Source organism: Hippoglossus stenolepis, chromosome 20, assembly GCF_022539355.2.
Source record: "Hippoglossus stenolepis isolate QCI-W04-F060 chromosome 20, HSTE1.2, whole genome shotgun sequence".
Classification (NCBI taxonomy): Eukaryota; Metazoa; Chordata; class Actinopteri; order Pleuronectiformes; family Pleuronectidae; genus Hippoglossus; species Hippoglossus stenolepis.
The window spans coordinates 15,575,619-15,597,534 of record NC_061502.1 but is presented as its reverse complement, the minus strand read 5'-3'; the positions used below and the strand labels follow the sequence as shown (position 1 = coordinate 15,597,534).

General features: G+C 44.4%; 4 protein-coding genes across 8 annotated transcripts in view; 2 read left to right on the top strand and 2 right to left on the bottom strand.

Moving 5' to 3' along the window:
- Positions 1–268: 268 nt before the first annotated feature.
- On the top strand, positions 269–7,965 carry ttbk2b (tau tubulin kinase 2b). Of its 2 annotated transcripts, none has more exons than XM_035143765.2 (15): positions 269–747; positions 1,310–1,432; positions 1,541–1,688; positions 2,541–2,614; positions 2,709–2,849; positions 2,934–3,038; positions 3,405–3,470; positions 3,559–3,651; positions 3,749–3,874; positions 3,974–4,131; positions 4,339–4,528; positions 4,748–4,962; positions 5,048–5,468; positions 5,728–6,428; positions 6,789–7,965. In XM_035143765.2, exons 2-15 carry the CDS (start codon positions 1,364–1,366, stop codon positions 7,132–7,134), a joined length of 2,853 nt encoding a protein of 950 aa, XP_034999656.1. In that variant the 5' UTR covers positions 269–747; positions 1,310–1,363; the 3' UTR covers positions 7,135–7,965. The 2 variants fall into 2 exon arrangements, with proteins under 2 accessions (XP_034999656.1, XP_034999655.1); XM_035143764.2 differs by having other exon boundaries at positions 275–747; positions 6,786–7,965.
- Positions 7,966–9,208: 1,243 nt separating this feature from the next.
- Positions 9,209–11,739, bottom strand: churc1 (churchill domain containing 1). Its single transcript, XM_035143772.2, has 4 exons — positions 11,582–11,739; positions 10,468–10,603; positions 9,977–10,047; positions 9,209–9,550 (listed from the first exon to the last, which is right to left on the bottom strand). The coding sequence occupies exons 1-4, from the start codon at positions 11,618–11,620 to the stop codon at positions 9,458–9,460; spliced, it is 339 nt and encodes a 112-aa protein (XP_034999663.1). The 5' UTR covers positions 11,621–11,739; the 3' UTR covers positions 9,209–9,457.
- Positions 11,740–11,785: 46 nt separating this feature from the next.
- On the top strand, positions 11,786–21,395 carry znf106b (zinc finger protein 106b). 2 transcript variants are annotated; one of them, XM_035143760.2, is made up of 21 exons: positions 11,786–12,011; positions 12,206–12,342; positions 12,423–12,484; positions 12,824–13,027; positions 13,584–14,789; positions 15,243–15,573; positions 15,674–15,734; positions 16,005–16,159; positions 16,282–16,342; positions 16,431–17,175; positions 17,284–17,330; positions 17,413–17,546; positions 17,741–17,878; positions 18,074–18,190; positions 18,406–18,597; positions 19,010–19,072; positions 19,173–19,292; positions 19,575–19,646; positions 19,743–19,814; positions 19,986–20,132; positions 20,217–21,395. In XM_035143760.2, the coding sequence occupies exons 2-21, from the start codon at positions 12,208–12,210 to the stop codon at positions 20,271–20,273; spliced, it is 4,119 nt and encodes a 1,372-aa protein (XP_034999651.2). In that variant the 5' UTR covers positions 11,786–12,011; positions 12,206–12,207; the 3' UTR covers positions 20,274–21,395. The 2 variants fall into 2 exon arrangements, with proteins under 2 accessions (XP_034999651.2, XP_034999650.2); XM_035143759.2 differs by having other exon boundaries at positions 11,787–12,011; positions 16,419–17,175.
- Positions 21,390–21,916, bottom strand: part of capn3b (calpain 3b) — a 10,712-nt gene continuing 10,185 nt past the window's right edge. For 2 of the 3 annotated variants that reach the window (XM_047338023.1, XM_047338024.1), the window contains one exon: positions 21,699–21,802. In XM_047338023.1, the coding sequence (XP_047193979.1) occupies positions 21,714–21,802 (89 nt within the window). In that variant the 3' untranslated portion in view covers positions 21,699–21,713. Of the gene's footprint in view, positions 21,602–21,698; positions 21,803–21,916 lie in introns of those variants that run through there. The other variant, XM_035143766.2, reaches the window with a different exon arrangement.

The following is a 21,916-nucleotide window of genomic DNA, read 5'->3' as shown; positions in this document are numbered from 1 at the left end:
TATGATTAATTATGATTATGATAAGTTACTGAAGTCTGCTACTCGTCATTGGTGACGGAACTTCACAAAGCTTTGAACTCCAGCCAGGTTCATCACTTATTTGGGTCCCCCTGAAAATATTTCCACGTTTCTGTATTTGCACGTGTTGCGAATTTTTGCAGCGCATGTGTCGTCAAATCGATGAAGTCGTTTTCTTAATTTTCACGTGTCTTTCTTCTATTTGCGTGTGTTTTCTGAATTTGCAGTGCATTGAGTTCTCTCAGCCACTGCATTATACAGACTTTCTCTCAGCGTCCCCACCAGACTGGGCGTGGGGGGGTGCAGCAGCAGAGGCCTTTGCTACGCCCCTGCTGCGTTATCGATCAACAGGGATGATCGAGATGAGCATCGATCAAAGACACGAGGATATTGATGATGCGACACACGTATGACCCACACACACACACACACACACACGTGCTTTGAGCAGGTCGGTCAGGGCCGTGACGTCATCGCCCGTTGCTGGACTTTGCGGGACTTTCCCCCTGCTGTGACGTCACCGCCAGCAGTCAGCACAAACACACACACACATACTGGGGCATCGCTCCGCATCCGTCAGCGGGGGCTAACGGGGGCTAACGGGGGCTAATCTGCAGCTAACGTTCAGCGATGGTCCGTCACCTCACCCGCCGCCAGTGACCGAGCTGCCCCGGGGAGCATGGGCGCAGTCTGGATCACACCCGCGGACTGCGACCACACCGAAGCGAGGTGAGGAGGGTGGAGGGGGGGTGTCGCCGCCGCCGCTGCTGCTGCTGCTGCCTCGTAAACATGCTAGGTAGCTTGTTTACAGGACCACCTCCGGAGCCGAGCGCGGCCACACAGATGAGATTAGCCTCGCGGGGACTAACGCTCTCAAACCGCCGGTTATTATCCAGTTATGACCCGCGAGAGCCGCCGCGCTAGTGCCCGTGCTGCCATGGCTCCCGCGGGGGCAAAGCACAACACAAAGCCTAGCTAGCTGCTGTGTTGTGCACTGACCACCAGCTAGCATCGGTTAGCATCTCTCCTCGGAGGTGTGGCTAACCTTTAAATGCTAACCCCCCACACACATGTTTCTGTGTAATCTGTCATTACACAGAAACAATCAATGGTTCCTCTTTTCATCAGCTGCTGTGTTTACTTGACCACCAGCTAGCATTGGTTAGCATCTCCTCTGAGGTGTGGCTAACCTTTAAATGCTACCCCCATGAATGCCCCCTGTTTTAATGAGCTGCAGTGCAACAGAAATGGAGAAAGTGTGAATGTAAATCTGCCTCCCCCTTGATTTCAGCGAGGGGCTTGATCCACTGATGCCAGGAGCAGGCTGCAGGTGAGAGCTCTCAGGATGAGTGGGGCTGCAGAGCACGCTGACATCCTGTCAGTGGCAGACGTGGTCAGAGACAGATGGAAAGTGGTGAGTGGCTTTTTCAAAAACACTCGTAGTTAAATCACAGCTTTCCTCTAAATCTGAGCTTTTGTGGGGCCAATTCGACAACAATGGACGATCTCTTCTCCCCACCAGGCGAGGAAGATAGGTGGAGGGGGGTTCGGGGAGATCTACGAGGTCTTGGATCAGCTGAGCCAGGCCACGGTCGCCTTGAAGGTGGAGTCGGCTCAGCAGCCCAAACAGGTGCTGAAGATGGAGGTGGCCGTGCTGAAGAAGCTGCAGGGTGAGTGGTGCCTGTCGACTTCCACGTCCTGACTCACTTGGTTCAGTTACACTCCTCCAAAAAGGCATTAGAGAGGAGGCATTCATATGTTTTCCTGCCCTCCATGAGTAGTGTCTGATTACAAGGTGTTACTGTGTCTGTCAGCAGACGTTATACATCTGTGAACTAAAAGCAGGATTGCTGTGTCAGTGGATTCTGCTGCAGGAGGCTCTTCAGTCCTTTTTGTTACGGTATCCGTCAGCACCATTAGTGCAAGCTGCCGTAGCTATAGGAAGCTCATCAACTCAGAATGAGCAAGTGAAATCAAATATTTAAGATAATTTATACCTGAACTTCCCACCACTTATCTGGCTAATTATCCTTGTTCCTAAATTATTGTTGTATGCAGCTGTGAATTACCTATAAAGACGTGACATTAATGCAAATAAATATAAATTAATTAATGTTCTTAATGAGTAATTGCAGGTTTTATTGTCTGTAAGTTAATTTTTGGGACACTGCAGAAACTCTGAATAAAATACTCGCCATTTACTGCTGTACAGGAGCTTTCATGTTTCATTTCCTGTAATAAGATGCAAGTAGTGGTCGTCTACTAATGCTAAAATGTCCAATCAGCGGTTTTATTATTTCTCATAATGACAATTTATTACAGTTAATTATATTAATTATAACCAGGATATGACATTTGTATAAATATATCTATCCTTAATATTTGTGTCTGTAACAGTCACAATTGTAGGTGCAGAGAATGTGCATTTATGGGGAGTAGAGGCTTCACAAGGCCAGCAGTAGTAGTGATCAACTTATCTACTTATTATATGTTGACATGTATATTATACATTTCTTTGACAGGCAAAGACCACGTGTGTCGCTTCGTTGGCTGTGGCAGAAATGATCGCTTCAACTATGTGGTGATGGAACTTCAGGTACGATTTTTCACAGGGGAAATGCTGGTTGAGTATTTCATTTACGTCTGATACCGTGTGACCCATCATGCAACACTTGATTTCCTGTGTAAAGGGGAGGAACCTGGCAGATCTACGCAGAACCATGAGCCGCGGCACCTTCTCTGTCTCCACCACCTTGAGACTCGGCAGGCAGATTCTAGAGGCCATCGAGAGCATCCATTCTGTCGGCTTCCTGCACCGTGACATTAAACCAGTGAGTAGACCTGAAACATTTGGTGGTTTGAGAATGTGTTGCCGTTGTGCGTTCGCTGACTTGTTTGTGTTTATCGCTGTCCAGTCTAACTTTGCTATGGGAAGACTAGCCAGTACCTGCAGATGCTGCTACATGCTTGACTTTGGTTTGGCCCGTCAGTTCACCAACTCCAGCCAGGAAGTCCGTCCAGTAAGTACCGCGTGCCAGCTTCCTGAAAGCATTGTTTTATCGTCTTCCATTACGTATCCTCAGAAAATGTGACATCAATATTTATGTAGCTTAAATGGAAAGGTAGCTTAAATATTTATGAAAGTTTGCTCTTAGTTCACAAGGAAGTCATACAGGGGATAGGGTGTATTTAAATTAAAAGTAAAAGGCATTCAAATTTACATTTCACACCATATTCAAATTACACATATCCAGTGAGTGCCACGTGACCCTGATGTGACATAAATATGCAAACATCCCAAAATAATGAAACGCATGAAACTCCCCATCAGTCAGGATTGTTGTTTGTGTTTCACTCTCTCTTTTCTATTCTACCTCATCTTTCAGCCTCGTCCTGTGGCAGGATTTCGAGGAACTGTGCGATATGCATCAATCAATGCTCATAAGAATAAGGTGAGTACAGACCAAAGACACACTCTCACAGCAGTCTGGGTTTTCATTCAATTCAAATTTACTAACCCTCGTGTGTCCGAATCTGCAGGAAATGGGTCGGCATGACGACCTGTGGTCCCTCTTCTACATGCTGGTTGAATTCATGGTCGGTCAGCTTCCATGGAGGAAAATCAAAGACAAAGTATGTGCCTCTATGATGCTATATGCTCTGTAGATTTTTATTTACAGAATGTGTGTGTGTATAAACTGAATTTTTTTTATTTCCCCTCTGCTCTCAGGAACAAGTAGGAAATCTTAAAGAGACGTACGACCACCGACTCATGCTTAAGCACCTTCCCTCAGAGTTCACTGCTTTCCTGGATCATATCTTGACCTTGGACTATTTCACTAAGCCCGACTATCAAGTAAGCAAATTCTTGTAGGTGTTATGTTGCACACACTGTTTATTCCTCTCCAGCCGTCAAATGCTGAGCCCTGTGGTTTTCTGTTTTTGTCTGCGACAGCTTCTGATGTCAATTTTTGACAACGCTATGAAGAGCCACAACGTGCTGGAGAATGACCCGTACGACTGGGAGAAATGTGATTCGGGGGATATGCTGTCCATCACTGGCACAGCAACCACCGCTCAGCAGCTCACTCGTCTAACACCAGCGTACATGGGGTACTTGCAGCTAAAGAAAACTATTCACTATATCGTGTTTCAATTGCATTATATTTATTAACTTCACATACTGCAGGGCGCGTTTTTTAATATATATCTTCAGCTTTTTTTTAGAACAGAAATCTGCACAGTCAGAGATCCCAGAGAAATCACTGCTCGATATTGTGCTGTGAAAACCAGCAGGGTGACCTTCTCTCTCCTCCACAGCATGGCCAATGCCTCAGTGCTGCCAGGCGAGCTGCAGCGGGAGAACACAGAGGATGTCCTACTAGGGGAACGCCTCAGTGATGCTGACAACTGTCCCCCCATCCCCACACCGACCACCCCTGGTGCAGACGTGTGGGAAGAGATGGACCGGAACCTAAACCATAAACATGCCCAGCAGATCATCAGGAAGGTCAGAGCAATGTACTTTACTTTAACATTAGGTAGAATGTTCCTACCCTGAGAGTGATCACTATATAAATCTAAATTCAAGGCTCTGTTCACCTTGCATAGGGATATGATAATAGCTAAGATCCCATTCATCTCTGTCCTTGACTACAAATGTACTAGCAGCTTATCCACTGTCACCTACTGTTTTAGTAGTTTTTGTGCCTTCATGCATTTTCCTCAGGTGGTGAGTGAGGACGAACACAGTCAGAACCAAGGGAACCAGAGTCCCAACACTGGTTCTGTACAGAGTTCTCCTCGACGGGTACGATCGGAAACCATGTTCCTGGAACGAGCGGCACCGCTTCTACGGCGGATAAGACACAGTCAGAGCTTGGCATTCGAAAAGAGGCTCGCACCCGAACCCAAGCCCACCATTGAACGCTTCCTCGAGGCCTAGTTAGTACTCGAGACACATCGAATTTCAACAATATAGACAAAACAGACAGAATCTCACAGTAATGCCTATAATGTATTCTTTCAGCCTCGGCAAGCAGCGATCATCCCTTTCTCAAGTTGGAGAGAAATCTATCCCTGAGCAGCCACACAGGCAGCAGACGCCCGAGGAACACTCTGGCACAGGGACCCCCGACCCAGAGGAGGGCGCAGCGAGCAGTGGCTTTGTGGCCGTGAACCTCAGTCCTGTGCCCCAGGAGGGAGACTCTCAGGAGTGGGTGATGCTGGAGCTGGAGCAAGGCAGCGGAAGCAGACCTTCAGCAGAAGCGCCACATGAGGACAAGTCTGCCGAGACTAAGAACCAGGATGGCCAGTCCGCTGCAGTGCCGACCAGCCCCGTCCTGTCTCAGATGGCCATGCCTGGCACATGGCTACTGGGCCACAGGAGGCTGCCAGGCATGCTGGGACAAATGCCCTCAGTCATCATGGGAAGACCTCAGATGGACCAGGTAGGACTGATGAAGCGTTTTGTTTTACAATTACCTGAGAGCAAATAAAATAAATATTTTGGACGTATCATTTGACACAATCTGAACAGTGAAGCTATTGACCTTATTACAGGGTCTGGATACCTCTTTTGTAATATTCAATAGATTTTCTGTCACACTTCAGAAAACCTTTGTGTAAAGCTCTTTATATCCCTGTTAGAGGTAATATCACATTATTATTTCTTCAGCAACCCTTAAACAATCATCAAACTCTTCTCAGTCCTCCAGCTGTGGGCCCCAGTCGCCTGTACACGAGAGGAGGGATGCAATACCGATGGAGGCTCCATCCAGTAAATCTGACAGACTCCCAGAGGAAATTTTAAAGGATGGAGGGAGGTTGGAGTTAGCTCCAGTGCCAAGCCCAGCCAAAGGCCCCGCAGCTCATCTGACCAACGACAGAGACCCAGAGAGTGACTCTGGTCTGCCCGATCGCTCCTCAGAGCCCAATCAGCAGCCCCAAGCTGACACTATAGGGGGCGCTATGGAGAGCACCGTCACAGTCTCCTCCTCGCCACCCCCAGCTTTGCTCAGGCAAAGAGACTCCCCCTTGTCGCCAAAACTGAGCCGGATCCCGGTACGAGACCCCAGTGCCCCCCTGGACTCTGCGAGCAGGGACCTCAACATGGAGAGGCGTCATCGCTGGAGCAGCCCGGTCCCCGGCTCCCCCACCCACTCCCCCTCTCCATCTCTGTCCTGCGACAACCTGCCCTGCGCTCTGCTCAGAGACAGGCTCTGGTCAGAGCGAGGCTCGAGGTCCGACTGCGGAGGAGAAGACCCCCTCTCTCTGTCCTCCTCATCAGGGAGTAAAAGTAAGATCCCACGGCCGGTGAGCGCCAACTTCATACCCGAGCTGCTCACAAGCAGATTCCTGCCTCGGCCGCCTCCTGGAAAACCACCCATCCGTCCGTGTACGGACAACAGGTAAGAGCTGTGCTCTGTCAAAGGGCTTTTAAGATAATACAGATCTTTGAGCAGAAATTGATAAAAGGACATTTGTTTTTCTATTTGATTGAGGATAAATCTGGCGACTTGCAGCATGGAAACGTCCAACCCTACCAGTTAAAATATAAAATTATAGAGAAGTATTTAAATAATCTAAATACACTGAATGGCCACTGCTAAAAACCAGAAGTAGAATCAAAAGTGGAGTTTGATTTGAGCGATGTTTTGTGGATAATCATTTTAGTTTATTCACAGAAATCAAGATTTGTAGAAGAGCTAGGAGGTTGAATCATTTCACAGCCTTATAATCAAAGTGCCTTGTGCTCTTGTCTCCAGAAGGCGGAGGCTAAGAGTGCGCGCCAGCAGCACCAGTGACGCAGACTTCCTCGCCAGCCTGACCCAGCTGATGCAGGACCGCAGCGGGATGCTCTTCAGCCCTCCTCCACGCCCTCGCAGCTCCTCCTCCTCCCTGCAGCGCTCGCTAAGCTCCTCCCCCTCCCGCCAGGAACTCCGCGAGAGCGTAGCACTGCAGGGGCGCAGCCGCTCTCCCTCCAGCTTGTCCGGATCCCCACCTCCTCGGCACCTGCAAGACGGGTCCAGCGGGCAGCCTCAGTGGGGCCTCAGCGCCAGGGGGGGAAGGCGCCTGATCCTCGAGAGCAAAGGTTCTGGGAAAGTGAATCGATGACTGTGTTTGACTCAAAAAGACTGATCACGAATCGTGCAGCTGTAGCGATAGGCTGTGTCACATCCAGTCACTGAGAGCATGTGTAAATACAGTATTTACTCAAGAGGAATGTACTGTATGTAATGTAAAATGTATGATAAATTGTATTTATTTATTTATTCATCTATTGGTAGTGTCTCTTAAAATACTTGACGATGTTGCTTGATACCCGCAGATGAAAGAAAAAGTTGAAGAAAAGCTTGAGATTGCCAACTCTTACCTCTCATCTCACTCCTCCTCTCTGAACACTCCTTATAGGCCTAATATGAGACCAAAAACATGTTTAATACTCGAGGGATGTAAAAATGACGCTAACTGTAGATATGTACCATTAGAAACACTCATAGAAACTGTATACTCACGGCAAGAACACTAATAGTAAAGTAAGACAAGATCAGCGTTCATGAAGATGATCAGGGCATGCAGTCCCATATCGACCTCACTCCTGTTATAATATGTAACAATGAATTTGCTCATTCTGGCATATCACAGTGTTGTAGTGTGCTTTTACTTTGCTAGAAAATGTTTGTCATGCAGAAGACATTGGAATTATAGAATGTAAATGTAAGTGCACACATACTTAAGTATTGTAAAAGTGCATGAGCATCATGGCAAATGATTTTTTTTTTTTCAATTCATTTGTACAATCGGTTAAATCATCTGTATTTTTATTGAACCGCTTCAGATCAAAATGCAAAGTTTTAATGTAGACCAGCAACAGCAATGTGCATTTTAATTTCCCACGGACACGACAAGAGACAAAAGCTGATTAAAAAAGGAACATTTTCATCATGTCTGGTGATTGTTGCATTTTATTTTTTATCCCAATTTTAAAAAAGGGACATTGAAAACATTCTAGATCTCAAAAAGTATCATTTCCTACTTTCACATGTAGACTTTATTAGGATTTAAGTTTTACTTCACCTAAATGTACTTCCTGTTTCTTCACTCGGCCAAAGTAGAATCTAGATGTGCAGATATGTTTTGGTCTCTGGAGATTTCTGCCACAACTGAGTGGAATTTGGTTTGTGGCCCTCAGCACTGGAAACCAATGTTTTTAAACTGCAGCAGGAGCATACATTTCCAGAAACAGCTACTCTAGATAACCCATGTTTATTTCTGTGTTATCTCTAGAATGAGTGTCTGCAGGAGAGGAAAAAAAATAGTCCCAAACTAAAACACAGACGAGGCAACTTTTAGCTCAGCGACACGCCCCAAGAGCAGTGGAGAGAGAGACTGCTGAAGAGCTGGTGACTGACTCGTGGGAGGGGGGAGGGGGCTGCAGGGGTTGGGGAGGGTCCCAGATGACAACCGCCATGAAACCAGAGTGAAATGAAGACTCCTCCACCGGTTGTGGTCACTGAGGTTTAAAATGTGAAGGGAGACAATGACTAACCAGCAGTTTAGCAGCAGTAAATGGCATAAAGAGCTCTTCTGGACACTGAAGCTCAAGAGGGATAAACCCTGAATCACTTAGGGGCTTTGACTCTAATGCAAACTGGAGTAACTGAATGAATACTAGTTGAGATGTCTAGTATGGCAGATACAGGTTGGTTAAGTACTTTGACTACTGTACAGGAAAGAGAAACTACGACAAATGACCAGATGTCGACACAACAACCAGCAACTCAGCACAAATAGTCTCACAAACCAGTCTCTCAGTCGTATCACACAATGAAATGTGGAAATGCGTAGTAAATGTTTTTGAGACTTCTCATTTGAAAGTAGAGACCAAACATTTATTCTTGACCTTGACCATTGTTTTTGTCAGTTGTCGTTTCCACAGTCGAGAACGAGCTTGAAATTAAAAGATTTGGGCTCAAACACTGTGGCTCAACATAATCAAAACACTGTGAGCCGGAATCCTTTGGGACAAGCTCTTTGCCAAAATAAATACAAGCACACGATTATACTTTTGCTTAAAAAAATCCTGAAATGTTAACGAACAAATTTTGACTTTACATTATTTCATCATTCTGACTTTGTGACATCAGATATTTTGAGTTAGGAAGAAGTAAGATACAAAGGGTCTTGATGGCTGAATAAAAAGTTTATTTACAATTTATAATCACTTAACATACAGAATATTTGTTTGTCATAAAAAGCTGTATTTCCTGTTCTAACGCTATAAGAATACAGCAGTTTCTAAATATTATGTAACGAACATGCATTAAACTTTGAATGGCATGATAAAATACTTGGAACCCTGAAGCAAGGAGCCGGCAGCGAGTCCACGGCGGTGTTAGTGGATCTAAAAAGGAAGCGACGAGCTGCAGGTTTGGTTCTAGAAGAGCGGAGCGGACTGTCGGGGGTCATCTGGCAACACACTGATGGAGTCCTCTGCCTTTCCACACAGCATGCACAGCATAGTGTACTCCTGCACGACACAAAACACACTTTATATACTGAGGAAAGGATTCGACATTAGACACGTTTACATGGACACAAATATTCTAATATTAGCAGGATTAAGAGTCTGAATAAGACACTGCCATGGAAACAGCATTCTCTGATTACCTTAAGAAGCAATAATCAAATCAAGACGTGAAGTATTCGGATCTTAGTCTCATTATGTAGACTTGTATATATTGTTACATGTCAACAGGAACACGAATGGAATATTCTATTAGCAACTCATGTAAACATCATAATCGAAATAAAGTCGGAATATTAGCGTCCATGTAAACATAGCAACTGAAAACAAGTAGCCATGAATTCTGTTGTATTAGGTTCAATGACAGGTTTGAAAATAAGAATCTAACACTACTGAGTTACGGTGAATAAACCAGACAACATCACTCACCTGATATTCATCAACGACAGAGAAAGTATATTCGTGTCGGGCGATGACGTGATCGCAGTTTTTACAAACATCTGGAAGCACAAATGAACACAAGTCACAAACACATGTGATGGTGGAAACATGATTATCAAACTGGTGAGTTATGATCAAACCTCAAGTAGTTTCACTTTGAATATAAATCGTCTATATTAGTAAGAGTGTGTGGAAACTTTTTATGTGATTGTTGCACTTCTCCTTTCAAAACTGCTGCTGTGACAACCTCTGCTTCTCTTTAATGAATTTCCACAAGATTTTGGAAACTGGCTGCAGGGATTTGCTCTGCTTTGAGTTTGTGTGGGAGCCAGTGGCACAGATAGATGGAAATATCTACATATCAGCAAATTCTAGACGTGAATGTCTCACAGTCAGTCAAGAAAGTCAAGATATAAATAGGCTGGCGTCCACAACAGGACAATTTGATTCATAACAGGCCTTAAAGAAAAGAGACTAACGGTCATATGTGACGATCTCCTCTCCGTCCTCGTCCTCTGTGGCTTTATTACTGATCAGCACAAAGTCCCTCTGGTGGCAGCTGGCACAGCACAGGTAGTTCATCAGGTAGGAGCCGTTCTCCAGACAGGTGTTCCCCTGAGCAGGAAATCATACGCACTTTAGTTTGAAGCAGAAATAACAGACACACGCCTGTTTCAACAGTTTCAACACACAATGACAATCATGAAAGTTGGATTTACTGCAGAACGGCTGTGTCATTTGAGCTGGGTGTTCCTAATAAACTGCCAACAAGTGGATAAACTTCCATGGAAATTATTAGAGCTCAAATGAGCCTTTTCTCAGACAAATCAGTATTGATATGAAAAAGTTTATTCTACAGAATAAAACAATGCAGACAATATTTATTTTCATGTTTACGTACAATTATTAAACAATTATAAATTCTAAAGTTAAACTGTAATTTAGATATCGATATAGATAGATAGATCTATCTATATAGATATCTATCTATCTACCCTCTCTCTCTCTATATCTATCTATCTATCTATCTATCTATCTATCCTCTCTCTCTCTATATCTATCTATCTATCTATCTATCCTCTCTCTCTATCCTCTCTCTCTATCCATCCATCTATCTATCCTCTCTATCTCTCTCTCTTCTATCTATCTATCTACTCTCTCTCTCTCTCTCTCTCTCTCTCTCTCTCTATCTATCCATCCATGTACCCTCTCTCTCTCTCTCTCTGTCTCTCTATCCATCCATCCATGTACCCTCTCTCTCTCTCTCTCTCTCTCTATCAATCATCTATCTATCTAACTATCCCCTCTATCGCTCTATCCATCCATACCCTCTCTCTCTTTCTATCTATCTCTCCTCCCCCTCTATCCTCTTTCTCTTTCTATCTATCATCTCTCTCTTAAGCTATCTATCTAGATTAACAGAGGGACAAATCAATACACGATCTGTAGAAGAGGAGAGCAGGAAATACACCACAAGTCAAATGTTCGCCTGAACTTAAAACCTATTTAGCTCGTGTAGTTGATCAAAGGCATCATGGCCGTTAAAGCATCACAGTCTCCGGAGGTTGGATAAGTTACCAAAGTAGAACTCACCCTGTCCGGGTATTCTTTGTGCACGCAGCCGTTACACATCTTCAATTTCACTTTATTTCCAACGTAAATAAACGAAAAACAGCAGCGGAGAAAGCGTAAACCTCTACTTCCGCACTGACGCTCCCTGCTGGTTATTAGATCTGCAAAACATCCGCCCCGCTAAATCCTCACGTCATATGTTATGTAGATCTGCGGGGGAAAAAAACGGTGCTGCCGTCAAACGCTCCGTGGACGTAAAATAAACATGGCGGCTGAATGGGCAGCGGGTCCTGTCGTCATGTGAAATTTACCTGATGGTCAAACGTCACGTGTTCACAACTTGAACCTTTGAAGTTTTCAAGTGCAATTTGTCAAGAGAATCACCCAGAATGCCCCTCGGTTAGCTCAGCTGCTAACTGCTACATCTGAGTCCAGTTCTCATTGAGTTCAGGTGAGTTGTGGAAACGTTGTGCTGCTGTTTCTTTTAAACTTTACACTCAATGTTTGCTGTGTTTTCTTGTTTATAAAGTAAAAGACAACAGTAAGAATGCATTACAGCTGCTCTGTTTACTCCCTGTGCTGCAGGCTGTTGTGCTAAAGCTCCTTTGTTTACATGTGTCTGTGTGTGTGTTGCTTGCTCCACAGAGATGTCAGTGGTTCCAACCCCTCAAGGGGCTGTGGGTAAAAAGCCCGTGAAGAAAAAGGGCAAGAAGAAACCACAGCAGCAGCAGAGCGAGAGGCTCACCCAGTGTATCCTGTGTCGAAAGTCCTTTTCAAGACGTGTGAGTGACTTTACCAAGATGTTTACATGTGGAGCAGCACATGGATCCTTCTCACCTGCTCTTTATTCTCTCTGACACAGGAAGCACACGAGCACATGCACGGGATGCTGCACCACAGGGAGCTGGAGTCAGCGCTGGGCAGGTGAGTCCAGTCCGTCAAATGAAAACATCTTAATCCATTAAATTGATGATATAGAACAGTATTTAGTAGAATGGTTGCCTCTGTCAAAGCTGATCTTTCCCTCGCACTGACACACAAACACCTCGGACACAAACTGGATGAAAACAACATAATTTGGTCTTTGTGAACAAAAATTTGATCCGTTAAATTCTGTGGTATTGTTCTGAAAACTCGGGTGTAATATCAGCTGTAGTATTTGTATTTGATCCAAAACCTTTCGCCACAATCTTAAAAGCAGAGATTTTGACATCTGCTTATATCTGACAAATGTTTTCTGATTTTATGTCCTTCGATGAACAGGGATGTGTTTCACGAATGCCAGGCGTGTAAGGTGTACGCGATGGGTTTGTACGACTACACCCAGCACATCTCCACTCCGCTACACAGAGCCAAGTTGCAGGGCTTGATGTCTAGAAACACAAAGCCTCTTCCTCTGGTTAAGACTCTGAGTCAGGAAGCCATCTCCCGGATCCGAGAGAGAAATAAGACACTGAAGAAAGAGGAGTAAGAATTTCACCTATATGTCATTATGATATTGTATGTTTCATTTGAATGAGTGTTTTGGCCCTTGGATGGGTCTCTGGGTATCTGGAGACAGTATCACGACAATCACAAAGATTTTAGGGAGTCAGTGTCAAAGAGAAAATTAAATGTTCAATGATTTGGAGTGGTGGCATCAACCAATAACCTGGTGTGTCGAGATAAAAATAAACTAGCTGTATGGAAGAATGTACAGGGTTCTCACAAAGCCATCAACCTTCCTCTTCATACCTATAAACAAGCAGCAAATTGAGACAATGCAGCACAGCAGACAGGCAGCACGGGGAATAAAGGAGCTGGAATTCCACAAGCACAGTCTTTTATTGAGGACACAGAATTGTGATAGGCCAGTCTGGGGGAGAGGGGAGTAATGAGCAGCATGACCAGTCACAGGTGGAGACCAATCATGGTGATTCAACCACGAGAGGAGGAGGAAAAAAAACAGGAGCAAAGAAAATACACAACAAACACACTGCTCCTGCGAGGCACATAACAATGACTATGACTCTCTCCATCACAGGAAGAAACAAAAGGGAAAGAAGAAAAAGAAACAGAAGCAGATAGCGGCTCAGAAGCGTGTGGAGAAGGTACAGGGATCCACCAAGAGAAGCGCTGTGGCATCCAACGTGGTGAAGATGCAAAAACCCAAACAAGTGAACCAAAGGACACAGCAACAGATGCAGCGAACCCTCCAGAAAGGTAGAAGCAATGTTGTTGTCCAAAACAAGGAGAACAAAGTGTCGAGTGTGCAAAGACCTCTTCGCAGAAGTGAAACGACTCCGCAGAATCAAAGTGGAAGACTGGCGGGTTCTTCGGGACAACCTGCTGGTAGAACTTGGCATCACGATCATGTCAGAGAACAGTTCCCACAGCCGGGTTCCCACACGAGTTCCCACACGAGTTCATACACGAGTTCCCACATGAGGTACAGTGACAACTTTTCTGTCTACAACCAGCGTGTCAATGTGGAGCACTCACAAACATGGAGATCTGTTAACAGACCACACAACACCTATGACGGGGCCAGGACTGACATGTCGGAGCAAGTTACATGGCCTGACAACAGCCACTATGATGACTATTACAGCAGGCAGTATAGTGGAGCCACCATGTTTGATCACAACCAGAATGAGCGGACTAGATCTTCTCAACCAGGACAAGAAAGTTCACATCGATCCTCTAGTCCTGCTTCAGCGAACAGATCCTCCGGTGCAGCTCCGCTCAGGGATGCCGACGTCAGTACGATGTTGAGGCAAGTCAGAAGAACGCTGGGTGTGAGGGAGCCATGCAGAGCAGATCGTGAAGCCAGGAGGCAGAACAGTGAGGCAAGTGACCGGGTGGCTGATCGCAGCACCACCCAACAGACTGGAGCCGCAAAAGGGCAACCTTCAGGTGCTGCAAGTACATCTGTGCAATATCCACAGGTCAACATCTTTGTACCTGCAGCACCTTCTGGTGTTCGTCCTTCCAATGTTACTCCTGCCACACCAAAACAGACCACTGTCAAAGTAACACAAGAAATGACTGGATGCGCAGGCAACGGCGAATCCTCTGAGCAAAGCAACCACAGGGTTCGAATCGCCCACGAACCAAGAAGAAGTCAGACGGGGAAGGAGGTTGGACGAAAGTCGCTCAACTCATCAGGGGCCAAGAACAAGCTGAGCTGGAGTGAGATGTACAACAAGAGGAAACGAGAGAGGCAGGTCAGCATCACAAGAACGCCCAGGTGAGCAAACCACCATCAAAACACGTGTAAACATCTTTTATTTGGTGTGTGTGTGTGTGTGTGTGTGTGTGTGTGTGTGTGTGTGTGTGTGTGTGTGTGTGTGTGTGTGTGTGTGTGTGTGTGTGTGTGTGTGTGTGTGTGTGTGTGTGTGTGTGTGTGTGTGTGTGTACTTTCAGAGTTCTTTTTACTTTGGAAAATCTTTTAGTATTTTATTATTTAATCTTCATCATTTGATCTCTTTCTACCTGCCTTTGGTGTTTCCTCTTTATAAATTTGAGATTTCCGATGGCGTTACCTCAGTTCCTGTCTTGCTCTGTTGTTTTTATTGATTTGATTTAATTTTGATTATTTGACTCTGATTCTGAGAGGCTTGTTGCGTTACATTGTTTTTATGATAAGTGCTATACAAATCAAGTCTGTTTTACTTAAATGTGTCATTATGTGTGTTTACAGGTTAAGAATTGAGTTGTCGAACCCTCCACCTGAACACAGAAGCTCAACACAACCACCGGACACTGACCTGCCTCTGTCCGAAGGCTTCCACTGGGAGTCGATCCCAGTCAGTCCTTCACCAACACACTTGACTTTGCCGCCGCCGCCCCAGGACACGACAGAGATCGACTCCCACAGGGACGAACAGTCAGGGTCTTTGCTGCAGGAGCCTGGCACATCAGATCAGGGTGCGAGCAGTCACACAGTAACAGCAGCCCCCGGCCAAGCAGAGCCAAGCGTGAATCTTGAGAATGGAGGTTTGGGTAGTGCCAACAAGAGGAAGCACACCAAGGTGAGTAGAATATTGTTCCAGAACAAAGTTTCCCACCAAATTCTTATTTCTTAAATTCTTAAATTCTTGTTGTAATTAAGTTGTCTGTTTTTTTTTACAGGATGATGACATTTCTGAAAAGGAGTCAAATGGAAAAAAGAAAAGAACAAATTCAAACAAAGGTAATTCTGACATTTTGTCTACTGTAGCTGTGCGTTATAACGTGTAATCATAACCTAGATTTAAAGATTTATGGCGTTTTCAGTCATTTCCACTTCACAGTAGAAGAATCTAAATTGTATTCACATCACATGTTGTTGCAAGGCTATGAGAATACTGCAAAAATGAAAACGACTGCACAAGCACAAATGTATTAAGATGGACTTCAGACATTTATCATGTGAAACTCAGTAATGTTTCCCAACGTCGTCCATCCTGTTGTTCACTTTTAGATCAGGGTCAGATGGACCAGCTGCTGGCCGTGTCCCTGAGGGAGGACGAGCTGAGCCACTCGCTGCAGGATTTGGACATTTCTCTGATCCAGGCTCGAAACGCGCTGCAGACGGCCTACACAGAGGTCCAGAGAATTCTGTTACTGAGACAGCAGGTAACTGCTCTAGTGAAGGAAATATTACAAATGAAGAACATGTCAAATCATACATTTTGTATCTTTTCCTTTTTAGATGTCCATTCAAAGATTTGCATTAAATGCTTTGTTTCCTGTTTTAGTTTTCTGCTGAGGTCAACACTCTGAGAGCCAAACGCATTGAGATCCTGCAGGGGATGCAAGGTACTGATTAATCCAACATAGAAATTGTGCTCAAAATGGTTTTAGTAAGCGACAAATGGTTTCTTATTCTTTTCAGAGGGCTTCTCAGGAGCGTCTAACATAACCACCGCCTCATCAGCAGGCGCCGCTGCTCCCCCGCAACCACGACACTCTCCCCTCTCTTCCTCTAGTGCCTTCCTGGCTTCCTCCAGCCAGCAACCGTCTGCCACGACCTCAGTGTCTCCCATCTCCCATCCTCGTCCAACTCCCACGTCAGTAAAGGAAGAAGCCACAGCTGCACAGGCCGGCCAGTTTGTCTCCTCCAGCACCGACGCACCTCATGTACCTCTGAACCAACCTGTGCCTTCATTGCCCTCTGAGCTTCTCCCCCCACTGCTGCTCGGACCCTCACACTCGGCTTCTCCCACGACCTCTGCTGCTGCTGCTGCCTCGACGTCAGTGAACACACGTCTGCAGCAAGGGCAAGAGTCGAGGGAGGCGTCAAAGGACTGTGTTAGGACGACAAAGTTACCAAAGGAAGCAGCGTGGATGATTCTGAGTGATTCTGAGGAAGAGACAAGAGGAAATCTTGGCAGGGAAGCGGCAGATAAGCCTTTACCTGAAATAGATCGAGACGCATCCGCTGCAGCACTATTCAATGATGATGGGAACGAGAGCGACGACTCCGTGAAAATGATGGAGCCCTCCGACCCGGTGGTTATCAACATTGATGAATCGGACGAGGACTTACCCGAGGCTGTCTTGGATGTTTCAGCTCATCCAGAGCAGCAGGTTTCAAGTGTGGAGTTGAGTTGTGCCAGCACACAGACGTTTCAGCAAAAGGAGGTTGACAGGTGAGATTCAATATCAGGCTGATGTCGGAGCTATGGACATTATAGGGATCTGCAGTTTCAGTTATGTAAACGTGAAATGTGATCAACCATTTTCTCTTGACCCTTCAGAAAAATTCCGATTTCTTTGCCAGTGAAAGCTGCCCAATCTCCTGCAGGTGACTAGTATCCCTCCTTTTTAATAAATGCACCAAGTGAAGATTAAAAGGTGTTAAATCAATAAAATCCTTCATGTTTCAGAGTCTGTTGAGGACGAGGAGCCGTCCCTGGGAGAGTTTCTGAGTCACGCCGGCCCCGTGCACGGCATGCAAGTCCACGAGGGCCTGTTGTACACATGTTCAGGGGACAACACAGCACGAGCCTACAGTCTGACGGTGCGTTGTCGAGGCATGTCACACTGACACATGCCTCTTTAAACTGCCCAACACAAAGCAGCTGAGTCCTAATACTGTCAAATCAAATGTATTTCCATGTGTCCTGTAAAAACATTTAAGTTCTCATACACCTTGAAATCGGCTGGTATCAAGTCTCCTCATGAAACGTCCGCCCCGCTTCTGTGTGAATCCAGACCAGGGAGAGTAAAGCCGTGTTTGAAGGTCACACAAACAAAGTCAACTGTCTGCTGGTGTCATCGCTCCCCAGCTGCCGGGCGGCTCGTCTCTACACCGGATCAAGTGACCAGACCATCCGCTGCTACAGCGTAAAGGTGCAGAACATCTGACCCAGTCTTTATTACACTGTGACTCATTCCAGTGGTTGATGTTACCTGAGCTGTAGTCTCTCTAAGGAGTTACTGCTTTATTTTTAAATTGCTTAATTATTTATGGGTTTTTAACCATCGTACTTAAAACTGTACATCCTTGTCTTTTCTGATTATTTCCCCCCCCCCCATCACCTTTAGTCAAAGAAGTGTCTGCAGAGAACCTGTTTAGCAGACAGAGTGTTGTGTTTGCACATAGCCTGGAACATTTTGTACGCTGGACTCGCCAATGGATCAGTCGTTAGCTACGATTTAAAGGTGAGTGACTTGGGTTGATTTGACACGGGAGAAATTTGAGTATTTGAGTGATCAACCTAAAAATATTTGATTGGTTTAAACTGAAGCTCCTACAGTACATATATAATACAGAGTCTACACAAAGTGCTTAAACTATGAACCTCAAGACAAATGTCCTGATTGAAACCCAATGAAAGTTATTTCCTCATGTTTTCTTCAACTTCATCTCTCATTAGACCCTGAAGCAGCTCGATGTGTTTGAATGCCACGGCCCTCGAGGGGTGAGCTGTATGGGCACGTCGCAGGAGGGCGCCCGCCGGGTGCTGCTGGTCGGCTCCTACGACAGCACCGTCAGCATACGGGACGCCAAGAGCGGCCTGCTGCTGCGCTCGCTGGATGGTCACACCAAGACGGTTCTCTGTATGAAGGTGAGGGGATGAAACTGACATTTAATCATGCAACTTAAATCACTTTTGTCCACATAAGAAAAATTTGAAATCTTTCTTGGAAATGTGTCTTAAATTTCAATTACATGTTAAGTGATGTCATTTTATTCCACATATTCATGAGATTCCGAAGTTAAGAAGAAAACTTCTGATCTTTTTTTTGTAATGTCACCGTCAAAATTCATATTTGAACATTTGCAGCAGATTCTCAAACGTTAAAGTGAAACCTGCATGTGATGTTTATATATTCTTTTTTAAGCATGAACAAACTGCTGTATTTTACATATTTAAAAAGTGTTTACTCTATTTCTTGTTGATGATCATGTGATCAGTAGATTGACAAAGACCTGATTACTTCAGGAGAAATGAGTTAGACTCACGTTGTTGTTTTCAGGTGGTGAACGACCTGGTCTTCAGCGGCTCCAGTGACACGTCCGTTCACGCCCACAACATCCATGTAAGTGGGTTATTTGATGCACGAGAATCCCTGTGCCTGTCCTGATTCATTCTTTATATCATACTCTTGTGCTTTCAATATAATCTTTGTTCTCTTGTAGACTGGGGAGTTGCTTCGTATCTACAAGGGTCACGGTCACGCCGTCACGTCAATCGTCATCTTGGGGAAGGTGATGGTGACGGCCTGTCTGGATCAGCTGGTCCGAGTTTATGAGCTTCAGGTATTCACGACTCAGGAAACCCATTAATTACTGATGTGAATGATTTGTGTATTTTAATTTCTTCGAGTTTTGAGAAGAAGACGAACTTTCATTCAGTCCCTAATGCTTTAGTATCCAATGAGGAATACCTGAAACAATCTAACTATAATTAGTTTTTATAGTTAATTTAGTTTTTTTTCTTGAATTAAGATCGATTCTTTATCTTCAATTTGACTTTCTGAAGCAATTAGTATTTTACGTTTTATATATGAACTATATTAGAGTGTGTTTTCTTTCTCCTAGTCCCATGACTGCCTGCAGGTGTACGGGGTTCACAGTGACATGGTGATGTGCATGACCATTCATAAGAGTGTGGTAAGTGCAGAAGAGGGATTCATTTTTTACAAACAATGCTCATTTTCACAGTGTGGCTTGATTTTGTTGTATTTACGTGGTTTTGTTCCCACTCAGATTTACACAGGCTGTTACGATGGCAGCGTTCAAGCTGTGAAGCTCAACTTGCTGAACAACTACCGCTGCTGGGTAAAGATCCAGCTTCGTTTTTGCGAATTTCAATGAAAAAAGTTGATGATTTTAGTCAAGGGGCAAGATTATTTAATAGATTTTGTCCTAGAAGAAAAATCCTCATACTTTTTGAGGACATTTAATGATTTATGGGATTTGTGTCTCTTTCTACTCGTGTCTCTTGTCCAGTGGCAGAACTGCTCTCTTATTTTCGGCATGGCGGAGCACCTTGTGCAGCATCTTGTTGGCGATCACAGCAAACCCAGTCTGCAGATGGTCAAATGTCGCTGGAGAGGCTGTGAGAAGTTCTTCTCCACACAACAGGCAGTTCGACAGGTACTGAGCTCGTTGCTTTGTTCTAAATGTTGTTCAAACCGTATTTGAACACGGAGTCGTGAAAACTGCTTGTGCTTCTTGCAGAAGCTGCCTGATCACATGCGGAACCATGTGGAAAACGACAGTAAGACACAACCTTGACCGGAGCCAAGGTGAAGTGGAGTGTCATCCATTAATACAGATCTCATGTTGTTTCAGGATTTCTTTTGTTGTTTCTTTTCATTTTTTCAGCGACTCAGCCACTAAAGGTCTGAGCTCCACTTGATCACCTGAAGCTGTTGCATGAAGAGACCGAGATGTTCAGGGTCAAACTGAACTCATTCGGTCTTTGATTTAACAGCAAGTAAACTTTATTTGTTGAGCCAAATAATTCATTACCCTTTTTTTGGGATCAACATGTTTTTATTTTGTTGTCACTGTGAATACATGACCTGCGGGTTTAGACACCATAGAATGTACAGCACTTAATACGCCTCTTCAGAACTGGCATATGCAAAGCAACTATGCAGCACTGATAGAAACACCTCAGTATGTTTGTGAAGCAGCTCATCTTGTAAATTGAAGTTAAAGCCGTCTTGTTTTGCTTTACATTGACGAGTGGCTCTAAAGTGGAGGTTGTGGGTTTTTGTTTGTCTTGAGTATTTGAGGTAGAGGAGAAAGCATGAAAGCTGAACATGGATAAAAATTTGCACAGATGAAATCTCAGCCCTCATCCGTCGGCTCACTTGATAATTCCCTCGTCCTGATCTATTCTTTCGATTTTTTTTTGGAAGTGTCGGGGCTTTCTCTCTTATTTACTCCAGATTTTAAAATCTAAAAGGCTGATATTCAACAACCTGTACTTAACATTTAAAGTTATTTCAGGTTTTTCATCATTAACATTTCATCTCTTTGTTTTCTAACCCTGACCGTTTCCTTCAATTCTTCCTCAGACTCTTGTGAGAACTTGGATCAATAATCATAATTAATTAAATCCTGGTGTGGTGACTTGAGGTTTGGTTATTAAAACATTTTGCACTAAATGTGGAAACATGTTACTTAACATTTACACATTTCTTTGGAGGAAACCCTCTTGTCCTCCAAGTGACTTTATACAACACATCCTCTTTCTCAGTGATGGAAGAAAGAAGTGACAGTTGTTATGAGTTGATCGATTTATAGTTTGACTTGAACAAGGCTGTATTCATGTTATGGTATGTATTTCACTTGTAATAAAATCCATACTGTAAGTGTACAGCAATAAAAACACAAATAGCATTCACAGTCCTCGCCTCCTGTATATTTAAAAACAAAATACATTGAGTAACTCTGTAGATTTGTGGATAAGACATCAAGACTTTGTTGTAACTGTGCAAAAATACACTTAGTCCAATTAGGCTTAAGGAAAAGAGAATTAAGTCAAAGTCTGTGTCTGCAGCAACATCAGGGGCCGAGAGGGTGATTTAAGAATACATGGTGAGCTGGAGCCACTGCAAAGAGAGGAGAACAAGAATAAAGGGTTTCATTACAAATTTAAATTATGTCGTACGCAGTTAAATATAAACATGGACTAAAACTAACAATACATCAGGATTTCCTGCTTTAGAGCGAAATGCTGAAAATGAGCCACACCTCCAGGACGTTGAGTTTAATTATTCCATCTCCGTCTTTGTCAAAGGCATTAAAAGCTCCTGCAAGAGACAAGAGATCAACAAGTCTTCACTGTTTTTATAAATACACAGCTGCAGCTGGTCGTGCAAAGGTGATTGCACGACCAACTGTCAAATATAGTGTCAAATATTTTT

What these genes read in the sequence shown, in the direction of transcription:
- znf106b (XM_035143759.2), top strand. Translation starts at nt 12,208, where the DNA reads ATGTCAGTGGTTCCAACCCCTCAAGGGGCTGTGGGTAAAAAGCCCGTG. An exon ending in GAAAGTCCTTTTCAAGACGT is followed by an intron (nt 12,343 to 12,422) that starts GTGAGTGACTTT and finishes TCTCTGACACAG; the next exon opens with GAAGCACACGAGCACATGCA. An exon ending in CACGAGCCTACAGTCTGACG is followed by an intron (nt 17,547 to 17,740) that starts GTGCGTTGTCGA and finishes GTGTGAATCCAG; the next exon opens with ACCAGGGAGAGTAAAGCCGT.
- churc1 (XM_035143772.2), bottom strand. Translation starts at nt 11,620, where the DNA reads ATGTGTAACGGCTGCGTGCACAAAGAATACCCGGACAGG. An exon ending in ACAAAGAATACCCGGACAGG is followed by an intron (nt 10,604 to 11,581) that starts GTGAGTTCTACT and finishes TTTCCTGCTCAG; the next exon opens with GGGAACACCTGTCTGGAGAA. An exon ending in GGAGATCGTCACATATGACC is followed by an intron (nt 10,048 to 10,467) that starts GTTAGTCTCTTT and finishes TTGTGCTTCCAG; the next exon opens with ATGTTTGTAAAAACTGCGAT.
- ttbk2b (XM_035143764.2), top strand. Translation starts at nt 1,364, where the DNA reads ATGAGTGGGGCTGCAGAGCACGCTGACATCCTGTCAGTGGCAGACGTG. An exon ending in TCAGAGACAGATGGAAAGTG is followed by an intron (nt 1,433 to 1,540) that starts GTGAGTGGCTTT and finishes TCTCCCCACCAG; the next exon opens with GCGAGGAAGATAGGTGGAGG. An exon ending in TGCACCGTGACATTAAACCA is followed by an intron (nt 2,850 to 2,933) that starts GTGAGTAGACCT and finishes ATCGCTGTCCAG; the next exon opens with TCTAACTTTGCTATGGGAAG.